A 19513-nucleotide genomic window follows, 5' to 3' on the forward strand; every position below is an offset into this window, starting at 1 on the left:
CTTCTGGGCCTTGGAATGGAAGTGTGGTTATAAGCGGAATATTGTCCAGCTTGAAGAAAATCATGAAAGTCAACCTGTGTCAAAGACGGTCTCTAATTCTCACCCACCGACTTGAGAATGGCATCAGTGCAAGGCATTGCTTCAAGCTGATTTGGCACAGGACACACTAAGAGTGCCCTGGGCACCTGCTCTCTCATTTTGAAATGACTCGTGTTAAATTATGTTTTAATAACTTAATGTAGCGTATCAGTGCACAATGGAGATTCAGTTGTCTCACTATAGGACAGATCTTTAAAAAAGGGAAACCACTGTGCATAGAAGTGGGGTCCCACCCTGCCCCTCCTTGTCAGCAACCACAGCACAGCCGACTCACACTGAGGACACCTCCCACTAGAAGGAACGATGGCCGTTCAGAGCAGAACTCAGGCACTTGCAGGACACCCACAGGGGCGTGACTTGGCTGCTGTGGGATCCGGACCTTCTCTGGGGGGAGTGCCAGAAATACCCATGGCCCGCCAAGGGCCGAGGTCACCAGAGGTCTCCACGGCGCTTGCCCCACAGTGCCCCCTAACTGCCCACACTGGAGTGCCTTCCTTTGGGTTTAAAGATCCTATCTCACTCCTAGAGTTCCCTTTAAAAATGCAATTTTGGAGGGAGATACACACCCATTAAACTAGTCAGTCATTAATACCCTCAGTATGAACTAATCTATTAGAGATAAGTTTAGAGACAGCAAGACCCAGAAGAAAGGAGACCCCAGACAGCTACATCTGCAGGTGGCAGAGAGGGAAGGAAAAGTCAAGCGTGAATGGTGGGTACTCAGGAGGTAGTTTGAGGCACTTGGTTAAAATGCACCAACTCACAGAATATTAGAACCACGAGGGCCCAAGAGACCACCTAGTCTACCACTCTTAGTTTGTAAATGAGGATGTGAAAGCTCAGGGGAGTTACACGATTGGTCACACGCTACATGGCTAATTAGACAAACCGTCCAGCTCTTTTTTTCTCAAGAAGACACTGCCTCCTCCCTGTCACATTTTGCTTGGGGCCGGCCCTCCGCCTTATTACTGGTTACTGGCTTCAGACTCCAGTCAGGGCTTCCTCGCTCTACAGGCCCCTTTCCAAGCTACGAATGTTGGCATTCTGTGACAGAGCATGAAACTGCCATCTCCTGTGTGCTTTTTCTGAGGTCCCTCTCAAGGGCGCGACCCCAAGAATCTATGGGATCTATACCTTTAGTTCAAAGCCCAGGGTCATGTTTTCTGAGGCCAAGGGTACCAAAGGCAATCGCATTAGGCAACTAAGAAGAGAGGCCAGGAAAGGGCCATGATGTCATCACCTGCTGCCACCATCAGAGTGTGCTGATTATGTGCTCAGATGTGCACAGTATCTCATTGGCTGCTGCTCAAAGCAAGCATTGCCTGTAGGGCTGGGCAGGGTGGGGCTGGAAGTCAGACCCAGACTCAAGCTTCACTGCGGAGCCATGATATCTCTGTGTACTTTGTCCAGCACCCTCAGAGAGATGGGTCCTCAAGTGATTTAAAGCTCAGAAAATAAGTTTTAGAACAATTTGTTCAAGGGTGTTTTCTTATTTCACGGAAAGTTTCTTGTTTCACTATCAGAATAGATTGGAAGAAAGAAAGAAAGAGAAAGAGAGAGAGAGAAAGAAACAGAGAGAGAGAGAGAGAGAGAGAGAGAGAGAGAGAGAGAGAGAGAGAGAGAGAGAGAGAGAAGGAAAGAAAGAAAGAAAGAAAGAAAGAAAGAAAGAAAGAAAGAAAGAAAGAAAGAAAGAAAGAAAGAAAAAGATATTTAGGAAAACAAAGTCCCAGAATGCAGGGGGAAAATAAGAATCAATGGGAAAAATAAATTCATTTCTGAAAAGGTTTGGAATTGTGAAATGATCAAGCTGTTTGAACTTGGTCCAGTAGTTCTTTAATTTGCAGCTATTTGAACAGGAGAAGAAGAAATAAAATAGAAGGGAACATGGGGACAATCTTTTAAGCTGCTTTGAATCTAAGCCCCTCAGGCTTACTCGACATAAGTAACTACCTCTAAGATTTGAGTATCTTTCTGGATGGCAATAAAACCCCAAATGTAAGGCACTAGCCTGTAATCTCCCAGCCATCTGGGTCAGCGAGAGGTGGGCGCTGGTGCCTTCAGGAAGCCAGAGGTAAGGTGGGGATTTGACACCCTCTCTTTCCAAAACCCTTGCCTTTGCTGACAGAAGCACTATTTACTGAACCTGAACAATCCCCCAGAACTTCTTAGCTTCTTTCAGTCTAGGAGTCAGGATGGAGGTGACAAGTACTGTCTGGCCCCGTGACTCAGTGGTACAGAGATTCCTTCAGAAGACAACAGATCTGTGTTGGGCCTGTGTGTGGCGATGAAGCAGCAGAGGAAGAAGGAAGCACGCTTACTGGATTTGTGATTTTAGAAATAAATGAACACCTTTCTCTCCTACAATGGAGAGTTTATAATAGATCAAATATCAGGTTGGGGCAAAAAGGGAGACCTCACACAGGCCATGTGCTTCCTGGACCACAGAAACCACCTGAAAAAATTCCAATTCTGTTTTATAGCATATTAAGCTTAGCAACTTTACTGGGTACCCTTGGTTCAAAAACTATATATACACATAAATTCTTAGAGACCTAGGCAATATGAGGTGCGCTCAAGCCTGAGGAAGGCCAATCCTGAAAATAACACCCCCGACAGGTGGGGAAGTGGCGGCTGGCCTGGCACCGGGAGGCAGGGTGTTGGTGAGGCAAACATGACACTAGTGGGTGCTCTGGAGGGGCTGCCCACCAGCACACCTTCCGCCACACCTCCCGGGGGAAATTCAACAGCTCACCCTCAGTAAACTATTCCATGGTGACCAGGCCACAACACCACAATGAAGACGGGTAGGAAAGTAAAACCAACATTTTAGTTTGGTCTAAGTGGAAATACCCACCCACACAGACTGAGGTTTCACATGACTGAGATGAGTGTGGGTATGTGCGTACAGCCTAGCGTAGCATTTCTATGAAATTTTGCATAGCATGTTATTTCTCTTTTCTGGAGAGAAATTAGCAGGGGATATGTGTGTGTGTGGGAAGAAAGGGTTGTGAATTAATACAGAAATATTATTTGCTGACCATGTTGAGGAAAGTGCTGGTGAGAGTGGTAGTAATGATTAAGCAGAATGTTAGACGTTTTATTTTTAAAATTTTAAATGTTTCCCACCAAACTGAGGCATACTGATGTCTGTGAGATGTTTGGTTTCCTTTAGTATTATATATATATATATATATATATATATATATATATATATATATATATATATACACACACACACACACACACATATATATGTATATATATGTATAGAATATATATATAGAATATCTATATCTATATATCTAGATATATATGTAGAATTAAGCACCAAGCGGATTCTCTGTACATATTCAAATATCTCTGTGTCCTAATCAAACAAGGGACTGGTTTACATTTTCTGTCCACAGCCAGAGTGACAGCAAGTTTTTCTTGAATGAGAGCATTAGGCAAGCACACCGTTGGCCAGTTGTGGGGTTCCTGAGAGAAGAACACGAAGCATTTTTCCCTCGGAAATGCTTTCTTATACTTCAAAGTTAGTGTTCAAAGAAAGGGAGCAGGATTTGATCAACAGCAGCCAGCTGCAATGGAAAGTCACATTTCTAGTCCCAGGGTTCATTTCAAATGGCTATTTGCCTTATTTGAGCCACCAATGTATTTGCCGTTTTTAAGGCAATTTTGATTTAAAGGTCACCCTCGCTCTCCTCAAAATCATTTAATAATAAGTTCTCTCATAATAAATTTCCAGCGTCTCTCTGACTTTACAGCCCACTGAGGATAGGTGGATATGGCAGTCTGTGAGCTTCCAATGAGCCAAGGGGATCAGAATTTGCCCCCTAGTGGGGAGGTTGCCTTGGATGTTCTAACACAGAAGGATGAAGCCTCAGCCATCAGAGACATTCTCCATCATTCCACACAGGCACAAGGGACAAACGTTGTGGCCTACGATTAAAGCATAACTGACGTTACCACAAAACATCAGGAATTGCCACGGGCTTAGTTAGTCACTTACGTTTCAAAATGTTCCTCTGCTCCAATTCCTCTGCAGTGGGCCTCTGGCTCAGCCGCCTACGGAAAAAATCCAGGAAAAGTTTTTGGACCATATCATATCCTCCTTGGGTCATTAATCTCCCCAGCCCTCGTAGATGCAGGAGACAGAGCCAGTGGCTGGAGTTCTTGTTCCATCCTGGGCTCTGAAAGACTGACTTTCACCACCAACGCCTCCTCAGTTCCTCAATTTCAAGCCCTGGAAAGGCGCCATACGTCATGTCACGCTGAGCTGACCCTCCTCCTTCCTCCCTTCAGCGGCTCCTCCCCAGCCCTGTTCCTCTGGTGCCTCCAGGCAAGTGGACTCTTCTCTTCACAGAAGTCCCTTTCTTTCCTCGTGGCCTGCTAACTTTGGGACCTTGGCCTCCGTCTTTGTCTCCCAACCCTGAGGCTAGAGCTTGCTTCTTGCCATGTTTGTGTAGACCCAGTTAGAATATAGAGTCCCATGGCCCCGGGGAGATGCAAGAGAGCAAGTCTCGTCTGCAAAGAACAATAGCTGTTCTTCTTGTCCCCACCCATCACCACCCAGCCTTATTAGATATGGAATGACAAACGAACAGGAACAGCACAGCACTCCTGTTATCCAGTATGTAATTTAGCCATAAGAAGTGAAGCACTGCAAGGGCATGAACTTGCTATGATGCAGCAGAGAGGGTTGGGGGTGGGGACAGACATGGGTGGGCACTGCATAGTGACAAAAGTCGCCAGAGAATGGGAAGGGCACCAAAAGAGAAGTACATGCTTGTATGCAGGTATAAAGTTCCAGGAATGGTCAACACGAACAGGGTGGGCCTCAGCATTCACAGAGTGTTTGTATTGTTGAAGCTCTGGGAAATTCTGTAATAACCGTGCAATTATTCAGCATTCTGCTTCACCCATTGGGATGAGGTGTGTGTGAGATGAGAAAATTACGGAAGGAGTTTGAGGCTTCTCGAAGTCCTCCACTAGGGCATATGGGGTAGAAAGGACCGTTCTTGTAGTAGAGGTTCTTGTACCTTCCCAAATATTGGCAACTAGTGTCTATAGTTGGTAAGATCTTTACATCATGGAATCTAGAGACAGAGTGAAACTATGAAGTCCATGCAGTCACCAAGTGTAAATATTTAAATTCAAGGCTTACTGTCACTTGCAGTTCTCTTTATTGCGCTGGGCCAGAAAACACTTGATTTTGTGTAGACAGCTAGGAATGGGCTTCAATGTCAGAGAAAATTTTTGGTCAGATGCCTAAATTCTGTATCGCCCTGGAAACTGCTGGAAATTGTATTCTAAAGTGTTTTAAGTTTATAAGAACATTTCCACATTCATTATTTTTTTTTCCCCTCAAAAGATCCCTTTAAGGCATTATTTAGCCCCATTGATGATGGACAGCTGGGTATTTGGAAACTCACAATATCAGAGGTGCTAAATTTGGACTCAGCAGTCTTGAAGTCCTTTCTAAGCTAGCATTCTCATACTGCAGGAGGAAACTGGAGATCAACAACTGAGCGAACTGGTGTTATAGGTCTGGAATGCAGCCACTGACTCCACTTACAACAAGTTTCTTAGAGGCTCTGTCTCACCTTTCAATTTATGTTCCCCAGGAATGCTTGTTTCTTTTATGGGGATGCACAGTTACCTTGATGGGACTATTTGGTAAAACCCAGGCATCAAATGAAGCTTGGGTTTTGGGAGCAGTATGTTTTGAACAAGCCCTCCAGATTCAAGGTGGAGCTTGCATCTGGGAAGCTGGGCCAACGCTTTGGTCTTATAAGCTTAGAAGTGTCTGCAGAATGTTCGCCCGTTGGCTTGTGCCAAGCAGCCCAGCCATTGCAATATCAGATGTGTTGCCTGGTTCTGTGCTGGCTTTTTGTTTCTGTTTTTCTTATGGGTCATGTTTGGAGGGAACAAAACAATGAGTGACTCAACTATAAGCAGAGAATATTCTGTTATTAAACAGGAAGCCTTTTAGTCAAACACACATGATTTCTAAGGAGGTCCTTTATGCTTCATTTCTCTTGAAAGGGTTTGAGAACCTCAAGGCTAATTATAGCTGTAAAATGTAGTTAAGTCCTCCCAAAGGACATGTGCTATAATCGGTTGTTTTGACTTTAAAAATGAGATTCAGTAAAAAATGATATTGTGGCATTGTAATGACAAAACACTAAACAACTCAGGAGTTAGGGGGGTCTGGGTTCTAGTTCTGGCTCTATTCTGAAACTACTTTCTTTGGAAAAGTTTTTTTTTTTGGGGGGGGGCTATGTTTTTTTTCCCCTGCAAATAATAGTAATTTAATAAGCTAATGCTGATTTAATGCTTATAATGTACAGGCATGGTTCTATGCATGTATGTTAATTCATTTAATATTCATAGAAGCCCTTTGAAGTAGTATGTATTATCACCATTTCCATTGTACAAAGGGCAAACTGAGGCACAGAAAGTCGCATACCTTGCCACAGGTGACACAGCTAGCACGTGACAGGGCCAGGACTTAACCCCAGGTATTCTGTCTCTATAGTCTGAATACTCTTAACCAGTGTATTAGCTTCCTATTGCTGCTGTGACAAATTAATGCAAATTTAGTGGCTTTAAACAACACAAATTTATTATCTTACAGTTCTGGTGGTCAGAAGTCCCAAATGCATTTCATTGGGCTAAAATTAAGATGTTAACAGGAGTGTGTGCCTTCTAGCAGAAGGGGAGAATCCATTACCTATACTTCTTTCATCTTCTAGAGGCTGCCTGCATTCCCTGTGCCTCTTTCAAAACAGCCATGTGGCACCTTCCCATCTCTCTCTCTCTGATTTTGACCCTCTTGCCTCCTCTTAAAAGGACTTCTGGGATTATACTGGGTCCATCCAGACAATCCAGAATAATCTCCTCATCTCAAAATCCTTAACTTAATCACAGCTGTTCTCAGCCCACTCCAGCAAAAGTCTCTTTTGCCATGAAAGGTTACACGTTGTAGGTTTGGGGATCAGGATGTGGGTGTCTTTTGGGGGGCTGCTATTCTGTCTACCATAACCATAAGACCTTACTAGTCAGAAGGGGCAAACTGACGTCTGTTGGGCTATGTTTGACTCTACAAGTTCTCCTTGGCATGCTCTGAAGAGATCACACGGAGGATGGATTGGGGGATGCAAGAGGCAGTTTGAGTAGAGGCCTGAGAAGGCTATTGCCCATCTGGTGGAGGGTGATGGACCTTGGGCTAGGCTATGGTGGTAGGCGTGCCAGTTCTTAGGAAGTCAAGTTGACAGACCCTAGAGACATAGCGCGTACTGACAGAGGGGGAAGAAGAAGGTATGTAGGAGATCTCTTAGGTTTCATAACTTACACAACACGATGGATAGTAGTGCCATTCAGTGAGGCGGGGAACACTGGAAGGGAACCAGGGCATTTTGGGGGAGAACGAGGGAAGGTCAGATGGGAACCATGAGTTTGAGTTTGGATCTGTTCAGTTGGATGCTTTTGCAACATGCAAGTAGAGATGTCAAGTAGGCAGCTGGGTGATTGAGCTGAGTGGAGAGAAGTCTAGGCCAATGGGTGACTAGTCTGCAACAGAGATAATATTTGAAGCCAAGAATATGGAGAGAGCATAGAATGAGAAGAGGAGGGGGCTGAGGATGGAACCTTAAAGAATGCTAATATTTAATGCTCAGAGCTCAGAGTAAGGAAAACGAACTCGCCAGGGAGTTAGAGGAGGGGCAGTGCATGGAGACAGATAAAAACTAGAAGGTCACATCATGGAAGCAAAGGAAGAAGAAGGGCATGGTCAACAAAGAGTGCTGAGTGCTGCTGAAAGGTCAGATGAGGACTGAAAAAATGTCCACTGGGCTCAGCAGCAGGGAGGTTATTAGCAATCTCTCCTAGAGCTCTTTCAGAGGTTGGTGGGGACAGAAGCCAGGCTGGAGTGGGCTGAGAACAGAGGTGAGAAAATGGACATAACAAGTATGCAGGACTCTTCCATGAAGACTGGCTTTGAAGGGGATGAGACAGTTGGAGTTGAAGGAGGCTTTAACGAGGTTTATATTTTCAAAAGGGAGAAAACTGAACACGTTTAATGCAAAAAATCCAGATTAAGTGGTGGCTGAGGTAGTGAAAAACTAAACATATAAAGAGGGAGAAAGCTCAACTGATAATGCAGGAGTCCTGAGGAGGCAGGAGGGGTTTGGATCCAAGGGACAGAGAGGCCTTACCTTTCACATGGAGAAAGGACAGCTCCTGAACGTGATAGGAGGAACGTGAATAGAGGGCGTCACTTTCATATGCAGGTTTATGTTTGGGTGTTGGAATTAATAAGGGAGTTCCCAATTGATGGCTTTTACTTGCTCTTTCAAGTTGGACTATAATAAAGATGACCTATATTAGTCTAAAATATAACCTTTCTTTGAGGGATGTGTCATTGAACAGAGCCAAATTCACAAACCAGAGGGATAAAGCTCTAGCCTCAGAATTCTAATCATCAGAATCTTTGGGGAGCATCCAGCACAGCCCGCCATCTTCACCAAGGAAAGCAGCCATCTGCGTGATTCCTTTTAAGACCTACCTTGTGCAGAAGTATTGGTTAATAGTAAGCTGAAGAGAAGAGCACAATTACTGTATTAACAAAGTGGTCAACTTTATAATCCCAAGGAGCCAAGAGCTCCAAGAATAAAAGTGGGATGCCTTTTGAATGTATTGTATCTCTTACACCACCTTGCTAATAGATTTAAGTAATTGTATCTGATTTAGTCTAACATTACACACAAAAAATTTTTTTCCTGACTATATATTTAGACATGACCATTTATATGGTAGGTGGCAAAGGAAAACTTTTTAGGAGTTAAACATTTATATAAAATGAATTATCCAAAAGTAAACATTTAATGTATTTTCAAGTCATTTATTTAAAAAGCTTTGCTATTACATATGTGACCCTGGTTTAGAAGATACCTCTGGGGAGCAAAATTGTTTCCATGGCTCAAATGATTTCTGCTTTACCGTGGACCACAGCTAAATGATTTCCACGCACTATGAACTGAAAAATCACTGAGTTCCCATTTAAATGCCACATGGCATCAATTGCCATATATGAGCCTTCTATCTTCTTTCAACATTTGAGAATAGATCTTGCTTTTTATTAGTCTTAACAACTCTTATCTATACCAGTAACCATAAACAAGCAAGCAAACTAACTTTTTTTTTTTTTTTTTTTTTTTTTTGTAAAACAAATGCCCAAACAAATAGCACTTCAGTTTTGGCCTTGGAAAAAGGAGAATGCTAGAGAATGTAGTGGCAAGATGCTTTAAATATATGCAGAACAGGGACTGCAGTCTTTCCACATTAGAGCATCTCCCCAGAGAAGTGACAAAACCCTTGTACGTTTTGCTGGTCTGACTCCACGAGGCCGACAAAGATGCTTTCTGCTGCACAAAACTAATGAGCCTTCTGCAAGCTTTAGAACAAGGTCGCAGCTTTCATTAGCTTTTACAGCTGCTTATTGTTTTGAGGGCCCTGATTTTAAAGTTTGGATCTCTGAAGCCATATCTGCATTTCAGGAAACAGAAAAAGCAGAATTAACTTCGGTTTTTTGCTTCTCAGCCCCAGAGGGAGGTCACTAACTGCCTTTCAGATAGAGGGAAAGAGAAATGCAAAGGTACTCGGGGAGAATGATAGAAAACAAGATCTGCTCTCTTAAGGCAGAAGGAGACAGGGGTGTTCCATCACATGCCCTAGATGGGACATGCAAGGGGAGGCAGGCATGGGGAGACACATTGAATTGTGTCCCCTCCTCCCTCAGAATCTTTCCTGAGGAGCTGTTAGTACCATGAGGGCTGGAGCATTTCTGGCGTCCTTGGTCATCACTACATCTCCAGTTCCTAGGAGACCACGGAGAACATAACAGGTGCTCATTTAGTAATTATTTAACCCACATGTTACTGGTTCTGAAGCCATACATGCTCCTTGGATAATCTCATCAACAAGTATGACTACATTAGCATTTAGACGCCAACGACTACGAAATATACCTCCAGTCATATTTTTGAGTCTATACCATCTTTTCAACTGCTGCCTTCTATTACTACAGGCTATCAGACTCAAAGCGTCTCAAATGAATGAATCCATCTTCTTCGCCTCCTGTACACACAGGTTTGGATCCCACCCCCAGTGAATTGCCTAAGCCAGGAAACTAGGAATCACCTTCTCTGTACTTCTACCTCAACAGCCAACCAACCACCAACTCCAGGCCATTTCTCATTCTATCTCACTACTGCCCCCTTGGGAAAGCAGGCCACCAGCATCTCTCCTGGTTGCTGCCAGCCTGTCCCACTCCGGCCCTACCTTACTTTAAACAGAATGGTCTTTCTGAGGGGCAAATCTAATTTTCCACTCCTTGCTTGAAAACTATGCATGCGTTCCCAGTGCCTGCAGGAGCGAGTCAAAAGACCCAATGTCCTATAAGATGCTTCATGATTTGGCTGCTTGCCAAGAATTTCCCCTCTCCTGCCCTTTAGACATAAAACTCTCCTCTTAGTTCCTTTCAGATTTGCATAGTCTTCCTTATATCTAAATATTCTTTCCCTTCCTCTTTTTCTGGCTAACAGATGATACTCCCCATTGCAGCTTAAACCTTAACTGTCGTTTCCTCTGTTCACTAACCTTTTGGTTAAGGTGCCTCTACAGAGGAACCTTACAGACAGCGACAGTCATCCTGCATCCCCCGTATCTGCCTGTAGTTGTCCATCTAGTCCACTGGACCCCAAGGCTGATGTTCTGGTGGCCATGTGCGCCCCATTCAGCACCAGGGCTGCTTCACAGGCATATACCTGAGCAGTCGTACAGTCTCCTGCTTAGAAGGGCCCCTTGTTTGGGGTTTAATGCTCTGTTGTCATTTTGGAATTTTCAATAGTTCTTGAATAAGGAACCCCTCGTTTGCTCACCACGGCATCTGCAAGGCTTGGCACAGACTCTGGCAACTGGAGATAGTTAGTGTTTGTGAAGTAATTAAATGAATGCAGTCCCGTGACTACCCCTGGTCTTTAACCTTTCCCTCTCTTCTAGTTCTTTCTCTAGGGCAAACAAAGGTGTTCTTCGTTAGAAATAAGATAAAACGAAACATCAGCATCCTCTTCACCTTACCTCCTCCCAGAACAAATCCCCATCTCCTGCCTGCTCTGGGCTGCCAGACCTCTCAAAAAGGCCCATCGCAATTCGGCTTCTGTCCACACTGCTCCATCGCACTTGTTCTCAGCTGGGAATAATTTTGCCATTTTCCACCCCTACGTACATTCGGCAACATCTGGAGACATTTTTCGTTGTCACGATTGTGGAGGATGCCACTGGCATCTGGTGGGTTGGCGGCCAGTGATGTTGCTAAGTACCCTACAGTACACAGGACAGTCCCCACAACAAAGAAGTATCGGCCCAAAGCGTCAACAGTGTTGAGGCTGAGAAAGCTTGCTGTACTGAATCAGTTCTTGTCAAGGTCATTGATGATTTAATTGCCAGATCCAGCGGCCTCTGTAGAGTCATCATTTTCCTTGACCTTTCTCTATCATATGACACCTTTGACTCATTGCCACTTCTTGAACCTTTTTCTTCTCCAAGTTTTCAGAGGTCTTACAACTTTTTCTACCTCTTTAGTTCCTGCTCACCAGGAGGAGTCATGTATGATGAGAGCCCAGCTGCCCTTTCCTTCAGGGTGGCTTCAGGACAGTGCTCTGCATGTCAGTGACTAGTGTGCATCACCCTGCTTCACAGGTGTGAGGTGTAGGATGAGCCGGAGTTCCTCGCTAAGCCTCAGGCTTTTCACCTTGGGGCAGGGGGCAAAGGGAATCTTCTTATGACCAGTCTCTCAGATTTCCTAGAATTTTGCTGCTGAGAAGGGGCAAAAGAGGAGGAGAGGAAGGAAGGCCATAGATTGATTGTTTCACTCCGTTGCCAATAGCCTTCAGGAGCTTGATATTGCCCTAAAACTGAAGTTCATTTTGCGACAACATGAACGGACCTAGAAGGTGTCATGCTAAGAGAAATAAGCCAGACAGAGAAAGACAAGTACAAAAAGGATTTCACTTTTCTGTGGAATCTAAAGAACAAAATAAATGAACAAAACAGAAACAGACTAGATAATAAACTGATGGTTGCGAGAGAGGGCAGGGGGTTCGGGGGCTGATTGAAAAAGGGGAAGGGATTAAGAAGTACAAATTGGCGGTTACAAAATAGTCAGGGGGATGTAAAGTACAGCATAGGGAATAGAGTCAATAATATTGTAATAACTATGGATGGTGCCAGGTGGGTACTAGATTTATTGGGGGGATCACTTTGTAAATTATATAATGTCTAACCACTATGATGTACACCTGAAACTAAGAAAAAATAATACTGAATGTCAACTATGATTGAAAAATAAAAAATAAATTAAAAAAAAGAATAAAGTTTAAACTCCAGCCTTACTGTGCCCTGCACCACCTGTGTAATGTGGACCCCATACTTTCTTCACCTTCACTCCTTTGTTATTTACCTTGAGATAACCTGGTCACACACCCGTGTTTTAGGGAAGCTGAGATGCCTCCTCTGGTTCTACCAGATGTGACTGGCAGCTCTGTCTGCTGTTTCCCCACCTTGATCAGGGCCTCATCCATGACACTGATAATACCCATTTACACAACGAGCTTCTCAATTAGACTGCCAATGCCTCAAAGGCACAAATTACGGCTTACTTATCTTTGTGTTTCTAGACTTAGTATAGCACCTGACACATAGGAAGTGCTCGATAGATTTTTGATGATTAAGTAACTTAATAATCCTTTAACTCAGGAGTTGTGTCCCTGGGTTTGACCAGAACTCTTGCATAAAGGTGTCCCTGACACCGGAGAGGTTCCTCTGGGAAGGTTGAAGAGCAATTTTGCTTTCATACCTCAATACTATGCCCGTCTACCTTTTCTCTCTGTAAACTAGGCAGCACAACTCTTAAAATTGTGGATCCATGCACCTCTCTTTCCAAGAATTTCAGTCAATACATAATCTTCAATTTTTTTCACTCATCATTATTCTCCTCAAGCTCTTTAAAATAGGCTGGCCACAGCATAGAAAACAGCACAGAGAGGGGAAATGGGCTTGGATCCAGAGCCCTGTCTCTTGGCCTGCCTCCACCATGAATCAGAAGGTCGCTCTGGTAACATGACATGGCTTTACGGCTCTGCGCCCGAGTGTTGCTGTATGACAAATGTCCGTAAAAACAGTCTAGCTTGCCTGCTGCCTAAGAGTGTTGAGAGGACTGAATGAGAATATGTGAAAGTCCCTTTTAAAAATAAGTATAAAACAGGAAATATTATTTTTGATAACTTGAAAAAAGTCTCTTGCCTCAAATAGAAAAACAGGTTACTCTTAAAGAGAGAAATGTTTTTGGATTTATTTACTGGAGGCTGTAGCCCCAATGTGAGGCCCCATGGTATTAAAAGATAAAATAATTGTAATAAGGTATAGTAAGATTATAAGATAAGGTATTGTGAGGTAATGACTAGGGAAAGCATTGATGTGAAGCTGGTCGTGTTGAGTTGAAATCAGTTTGGGAGTAACAATGGGACTGTGTGTGGCTAGGCATGAAATCCATTCAAAAAATAAACCAACAGTACACCAACTGAAAGGCTACATAGTGAATACTTTTAGTGTTATTAGGATTATCAGATGTAAACCCAATATTAGCAATCAGGAAGTCTGCACTTTGAAAGAGTATCTGAGTTGTTATAGTAGAAAACAAGATAGCTAACGAAGTTAACCAAAGAACATACTCATTTCAATAAGGCCATCTTTAATGAAGAATCAATCAAAACAAACACTAAAAAATGTGATGTCAAAAGATAAGGAATGTGGGAATTTAGAAAATGTCCACTATTCTACCACTTTAACTGATATTTGATCATCTTTAGCTTAATCTGTGTGAGGCTGTCCGACTATCCATCCATCCATCCATCCATCCATCCACCCATCCACCCATCCATCCCATACCAGACATTCGTCTAGGCTTTCAGAGCTAAGTATAAGAACTAACAATATTAGCAAGAATGACTTTATCGTAGGGATGATATGATAAAGTTCTGCCATCAAATGTAAACCATGTTTGATCTTTTGCCATTAGCCTCTCCCCAAAACATGAAAACTAAAATTTAGCCTTTGCTTTCTTTCTTTCTTTTTTAAATCTTCCAATAGATAGCTCTACTGCGTTTCTATTGTAAAGTTAACATTCTCCCTAGGAGCACAAAGCATTTTTAATAACCTTCCATCAGTCTTCAACAAGTTTAATATGATCTGGTAAGAGGTCAAAAGACAGAGATTGAGGCAGAGGCAGTGCATCAGTCCTGTGATGTGTGACATGGAGCCTTTCCGTTGTGAACACAAAATACGGTGAAGGCTGCTGCCGTGTGCCATCCAACAAAAAGGCAGGGCTCTTCAATATGGGAAGTGGCGCATCGAACCTTAGTAACAGCGTGTGACAAGTTTCAACTTGTTCGGTGCAGTCAGTCGGGTGTGAGCTATGTTTGAGAGAAGGTGTGTTTTAAAGTGTGTCATAAATCATGGATCACGAACAATGCATTAACACGAAATGGGCAAACAGTTTCATCCTCCATCATGACAACGCTCCGTGTCACACATCACTTCTGGTATATGGCAATTTCTGTCAAATAAAAACATTACAGTGTGTCCTCATCCACCTTATTCACTGAGTCTGGCACTGTGCCACTTCTGGCTCTTCCCCAAAGTCAAAATGACCATGAAAGGTAAATGTTTTGAATTGATTCAGGACATCGAGGCAGCTACGACAGCGCAACTAAAGACACTCACGAAAGGAGACTTCCAGAACTGCTTCAGAAAGTGGCAAGAACAATGGATAAGTGTGTTTGAAGTGAGGGGGAGTATTTTGAGGGGGATTAATGGCAATATGTCTTTTACCGTAATAAATTAAAAAAAAAAATCAATCTAAACATTTACCGTATTTTTTGATCATACCTCGTATGCTTGGGCAGACCGTCTTTTCTTTTTTTTTGTCTTTTCTTAACTTGAGCCTTACTTAGGTATCCCTGTACTTCCTGTCCTTACTTCTTTAAGAATATTGCTTCTGATGAACATAGATCTCTGGGGCAAGGACAAAGAGTGATTCAAAGGAGGAGAGCAAGCTCTGGGGGTCACTGCTGAGTAGCTGTCAAGGACAACATAATAGGTTGACATGCACAGCCCAGACAACACAAAAATGTCATAGAAGCTATGTTTAATTCATTCATCCAGTCATTCATTCACAAAACACGATAGTTCCAGGTTTCCCCAGTGCCTCCTCTTTGCTGCGCCTCGACAAACAACATATACAGTCCCTGATTACTTTCCAAAGCAAGGCAAGGGATGAAAAGTAGGAAATAGGTTCCAGGGTGCTTCCTCTCCTGCCGGCTCTGACCGTGTGATACCTACACTCCTCCAGACGCTGCAGAATATGTGTAGCTCGTTCTTTCTTAATGTCTACTCCCAAAAGCTCAATTTCCCACCCTGGTGCCATCGGGCACTTCCCAAGAACAGGGCAGAGGGTAGAAGGTGAAGCAGAAGCTGGGAGACAGCTGGCAGGAATCTCCAGTCTCCTTTTCCCTGCTTCATTCAATGGGGCTGCAGCTAAGTTCCTCCAGCTGTCTCCCAGGGGCTCTTCTGAGCTCCTATTTATGGAAAAAATAACAGCTCAAATTCCGATGAGATGCCCTGCTGTTTAGAAACCTGGAAACACAAAAACCCCAAAAAGTCTCAAATGCACGAGTGGAGGGGTTTGGGTCACATTCTTTGGCAAAGTTTTCTGTAGTTTTCCTTTATTAAAAGTCTCATTTCCCTACTGTCTCCTGATCCATCACACCACAATTTTAAATGTAAAGCTTCATTTTAAACCAATAGCCCTGGAGCCCAAAGGAGTGGTGTAGTGTAGTTATTCTCATTAAACTTTAAGTGCTTTCCCATGCCTGATAATCTTCACAAAATATATTTTTCTATATATGTATGTAACGGAAAAAAAACCACCCATACCTTTTTTAAAAAACTTCTCTCAGCAGCATTATGGATTTTAGGAATGTCTAACTAGTCTGGATTTGCATTTTTGCATTCTTTGAAAATCTTTTCCTTAATTCTAAAAGGATCAGCAAAGATGGAGTTCTAATAATGGAAAGTGTTTATTTGTCCAGGAAAGGATCTATTCACATGGGAAAGAGAAAGAGGGGGAAAAAAGGGAAAATGGAGAATGATATGGATGCTTCCAATAAACTTTATGTTGATTACATAGGAAACAAATATAAACAACTTGTCACTAATTCCTTATCTAAGAAGGCTCCGTTACTGGGTCTTATCTACCCAGTGCATTGGGAGATTCTTATAAGAAGACACTGTCTCCCATCAGATATGTTCCCCAAAAAGGAGCACGAATTTATAGCAGAAATCTACCACAGGACTGTTAGCTCCCAGCCTGGTGAATAGTACTCCAAATCCTCATCCCTCCCTTGTTTTTTGTTTTATCTCCTCACATTCTGGTCACAAAAGAGACACAGCACACACATACATACCGCGCGTGCGCACACACTGTCACACACACACACACATACTCACTCTCACTTTCCTGCATGACGTGCTCTTTGACACCAGGCCAGAGGGAAATTGAGGACCACAGCCACATGGGCAAAGGCTGAAATGCCCCAATAGGAGGAGCTCAGGGAAAACTTAGGCAGAGTGCATTAGCAGCCTTGGGCTGTGACAATAATGTCCCTCACAGGAAGCACTAGCAAAAGCCACTCCTGAGCTGTAAAATAGGCACCCACTTCCATCCTGAGGGAACCAGCTGGCTATACAACATTTCCCTCACTCGGAAGCGATCTCCTCTTTCCAGGAGAGCCTGACCATGCGTGGCCAGCTTCCTGACTGACATGTCTTTAACAAGAGGTCATTGTGAGGCTGCGATTGTGTGATAGCAGAATCCTACACAGCGGGCAGGAACACTGGGCCACTCAGAGCCCTGAAAGCACCCTTCTCAGCCAGGCCAGCGCTCATGGAGAAGCATGGGGGAGGGCCAGAGATGGTCAGCGGCTGCACAGCAGAGACCCTTCTCAGTACCATCTGCTTTCTCTAGGTAGAAGATGGACATTCCTAGAGTGTGTGTGTGTGTGCGCGCGTGTGTGTGCATAAAGTATGTTTTTTCTTCGTTCAGTAAGTGTTGTGTAGAAGTTTTGTCAGTCTCTCATTACCCCAGTTTTACACACATCTGTGGTTTGGAAATTGGCTAAAACTGCCACTGTGGTGATGAGACCATCTCTCCTCACATCTGTGTGACACTCAACTTAGGTGTCACCTGTCCTGAGGTTAGAGTTTTGAGGTTAGGCTCATTTTGCACCCAAGGAGTCACATGTTAGTGACGCTTACATGTTCTGTTCCTCTCACTAGCCCACACCTTTTCCTTTGGGGTTTGGAATCCAGCTTTAGCAGCAAAAACAAAAAGACAGTCATCCTTCCAGTTGATATGTATTTTCAAGCGAGGCTCATCTGGCATGGCATGTGGTATTCCTCTCTTGAAGAAAGATGCACATCTTCTGCTAAAATGGATTCCCTCTCTCATCTGCCTTTAGAGCCAGTCCCTTCTCAGCTGCCAACAGCTGAGTTGCACTGCTTTCAATGGTAACTGGTTGTCCTTAAAATAGCTTTCTAATTCCTTAGGTAATAAATTGAATTTAAAAGAATGAACTCTATTCCTACTATAATTTGTAAAGCAACACAGTGCTTCAGATTTGGGCCCATAATAAAGAGTAAATGGAATCATTTTGATGATTAGAGAAATTAGAACAAGGAAAAACTTATTTGTGTTAAGATGAACATAATATTGGAGATATTTTATGCTTATACACTTCCTAAATGAATTCACTGTCAATACTGTGAGAGCAAGGATACCTTCTCTAAATGCCCTCTAGATCCTCTTTCTTCTTCAAAAGGTCAGATGTAAATACTTTAGGTTTGATGGACCATATGGTCTCAGTCAAATCTATTCTATTTTGCCACTATCATGTGAAAGCAGCCATAGACAAAATATAAATAAGCATGTTTGTGTTCCAATAAAGCTTTATTTACAAAGATAGGCAGCAGGCTGGATTGCCGGGTCCTGCCACAGAAAGTCATCAGTTCCTGAAAATCCTGTCCTCGAAGCATGAACCACTGGAGTGAAACCACAAGAACTGTCACAGCTTACTCAATGTGAATTATTTTGGTTCCTCAGTGCAAAATGATTCTTTAGTCATGTGCTGCGTAGTTCTTAACCCCTTAAGAAAGACGTAATATGCTGGGTGCTTCAACGCATTAGATGGACTGTGGGTGGCAGTCAAGAAGGGCAGGCCTAATATCTCATCCTCTTCTTCATCATCACGAATGAAACACCATCATCATGAATGGAAGATGTGTCTCATGCATTGGCTTTTCTTAGTTGGCGCACTATTTGATAACTGCCGGGTGTTTTTTTTAATACCAACCCTCTCGATGCTGAGTTCTCAGCCTCCACTGTGGCTTCCTCCCGTCCCTTGCTTATGCTTTGACCACATAAGGATTCAATCTTTAGTGGTTTTACGGTCGGATTAGAGCTGTAGGGATGTGGCCGTAGCTGTGAGCTCCTCCACTTATGGCAGCTAAGATCATGATTCTCTTAATATGATTCATTGCCCCATCTATTAATTGGCTTTATAGTGATGATTTGTTTTCTCTAACAGGGTCCACGGTGTTAGGAGTTTATCAACTCAACATGAGCTGAGCTGACCGCGCATGAGAGGATGACTGTGAAGTAATAAAGGAGATCAGAATTTCCCCTTCAATCAAGTTTGATTGTCAAACTGGCAGTTTGAAAACGCTTATGGAAATGTTGAGTGTTTAAGAGACCGTTCCATATATTTTTACATTTACCTCAGCATTCTATTATTAATAAATTAGAAAACAGATTATCATGTAACACATGATGTAAATTTATGACAAATTTTAACTAATTTGTTAGGTAGTCTAAACCTGATATTATACATAGGTTTTTTTTCTGTTTTGTTTTAAAGTCTTATTTTATTTTTGCCTGGACAAAGTGACATGAATTTACAGTTCCTTCATGGGAACTGCCCGAGCATATCTTGGTTGCACTATTTTGTTGACTATGAGATGAGAAGCAGAATTCAGAGGCAATGGCCCCAAATGGCTCTGGTGCTCAAAGACTGTGAAAAGAGACGACAATGTGACCGAGAACCGCGATGGAGGAGAGCCTGTGCTGGGCAGGGGAGGTGCTCCAAGGTTGGTGTGTACTGACAGGGCAGGCTCCAGGCAGAAGCTGCCCACTCAGCTACCGCGAATACAGAGGCAGTGTCAGGTCAACCAAGGAGAGTGT

At 43.2% G+C, this 19513-nt stretch overlaps 1 protein-coding gene across 17 annotated transcripts in view; it reads right to left on the reverse strand.

The window, feature by feature from the left end:
- Nucleotides 1-19513, reverse strand: part of PHACTR1 (phosphatase and actin regulator 1) — a 503450-nt gene that overhangs the window by 11803 nt on the left and 472134 nt on the right. For all 17 annotated transcript variants that reach the window (XM_019742988.3, XM_074335219.2, XM_019742987.3 and 14 more), the window contains one exon: nucleotides 4109-4164. In XM_019742988.3, the coding sequence (XP_019598547.1) occupies nucleotides 4109-4164 (56 nt within the window). The remainder of the gene's footprint in view (nucleotides 1-4108; nucleotides 4165-19513) is intronic.

This window comes from Rhinolophus sinicus, chromosome 14, assembly GCF_057876585.1.
Source record: "Rhinolophus sinicus isolate RSI-liver-muscle chromosome 14, RSI-T2T, whole genome shotgun sequence".
NCBI lineage: Eukaryota > Metazoa > Chordata > Mammalia > Chiroptera > Rhinolophidae > Rhinolophus > Rhinolophus sinicus.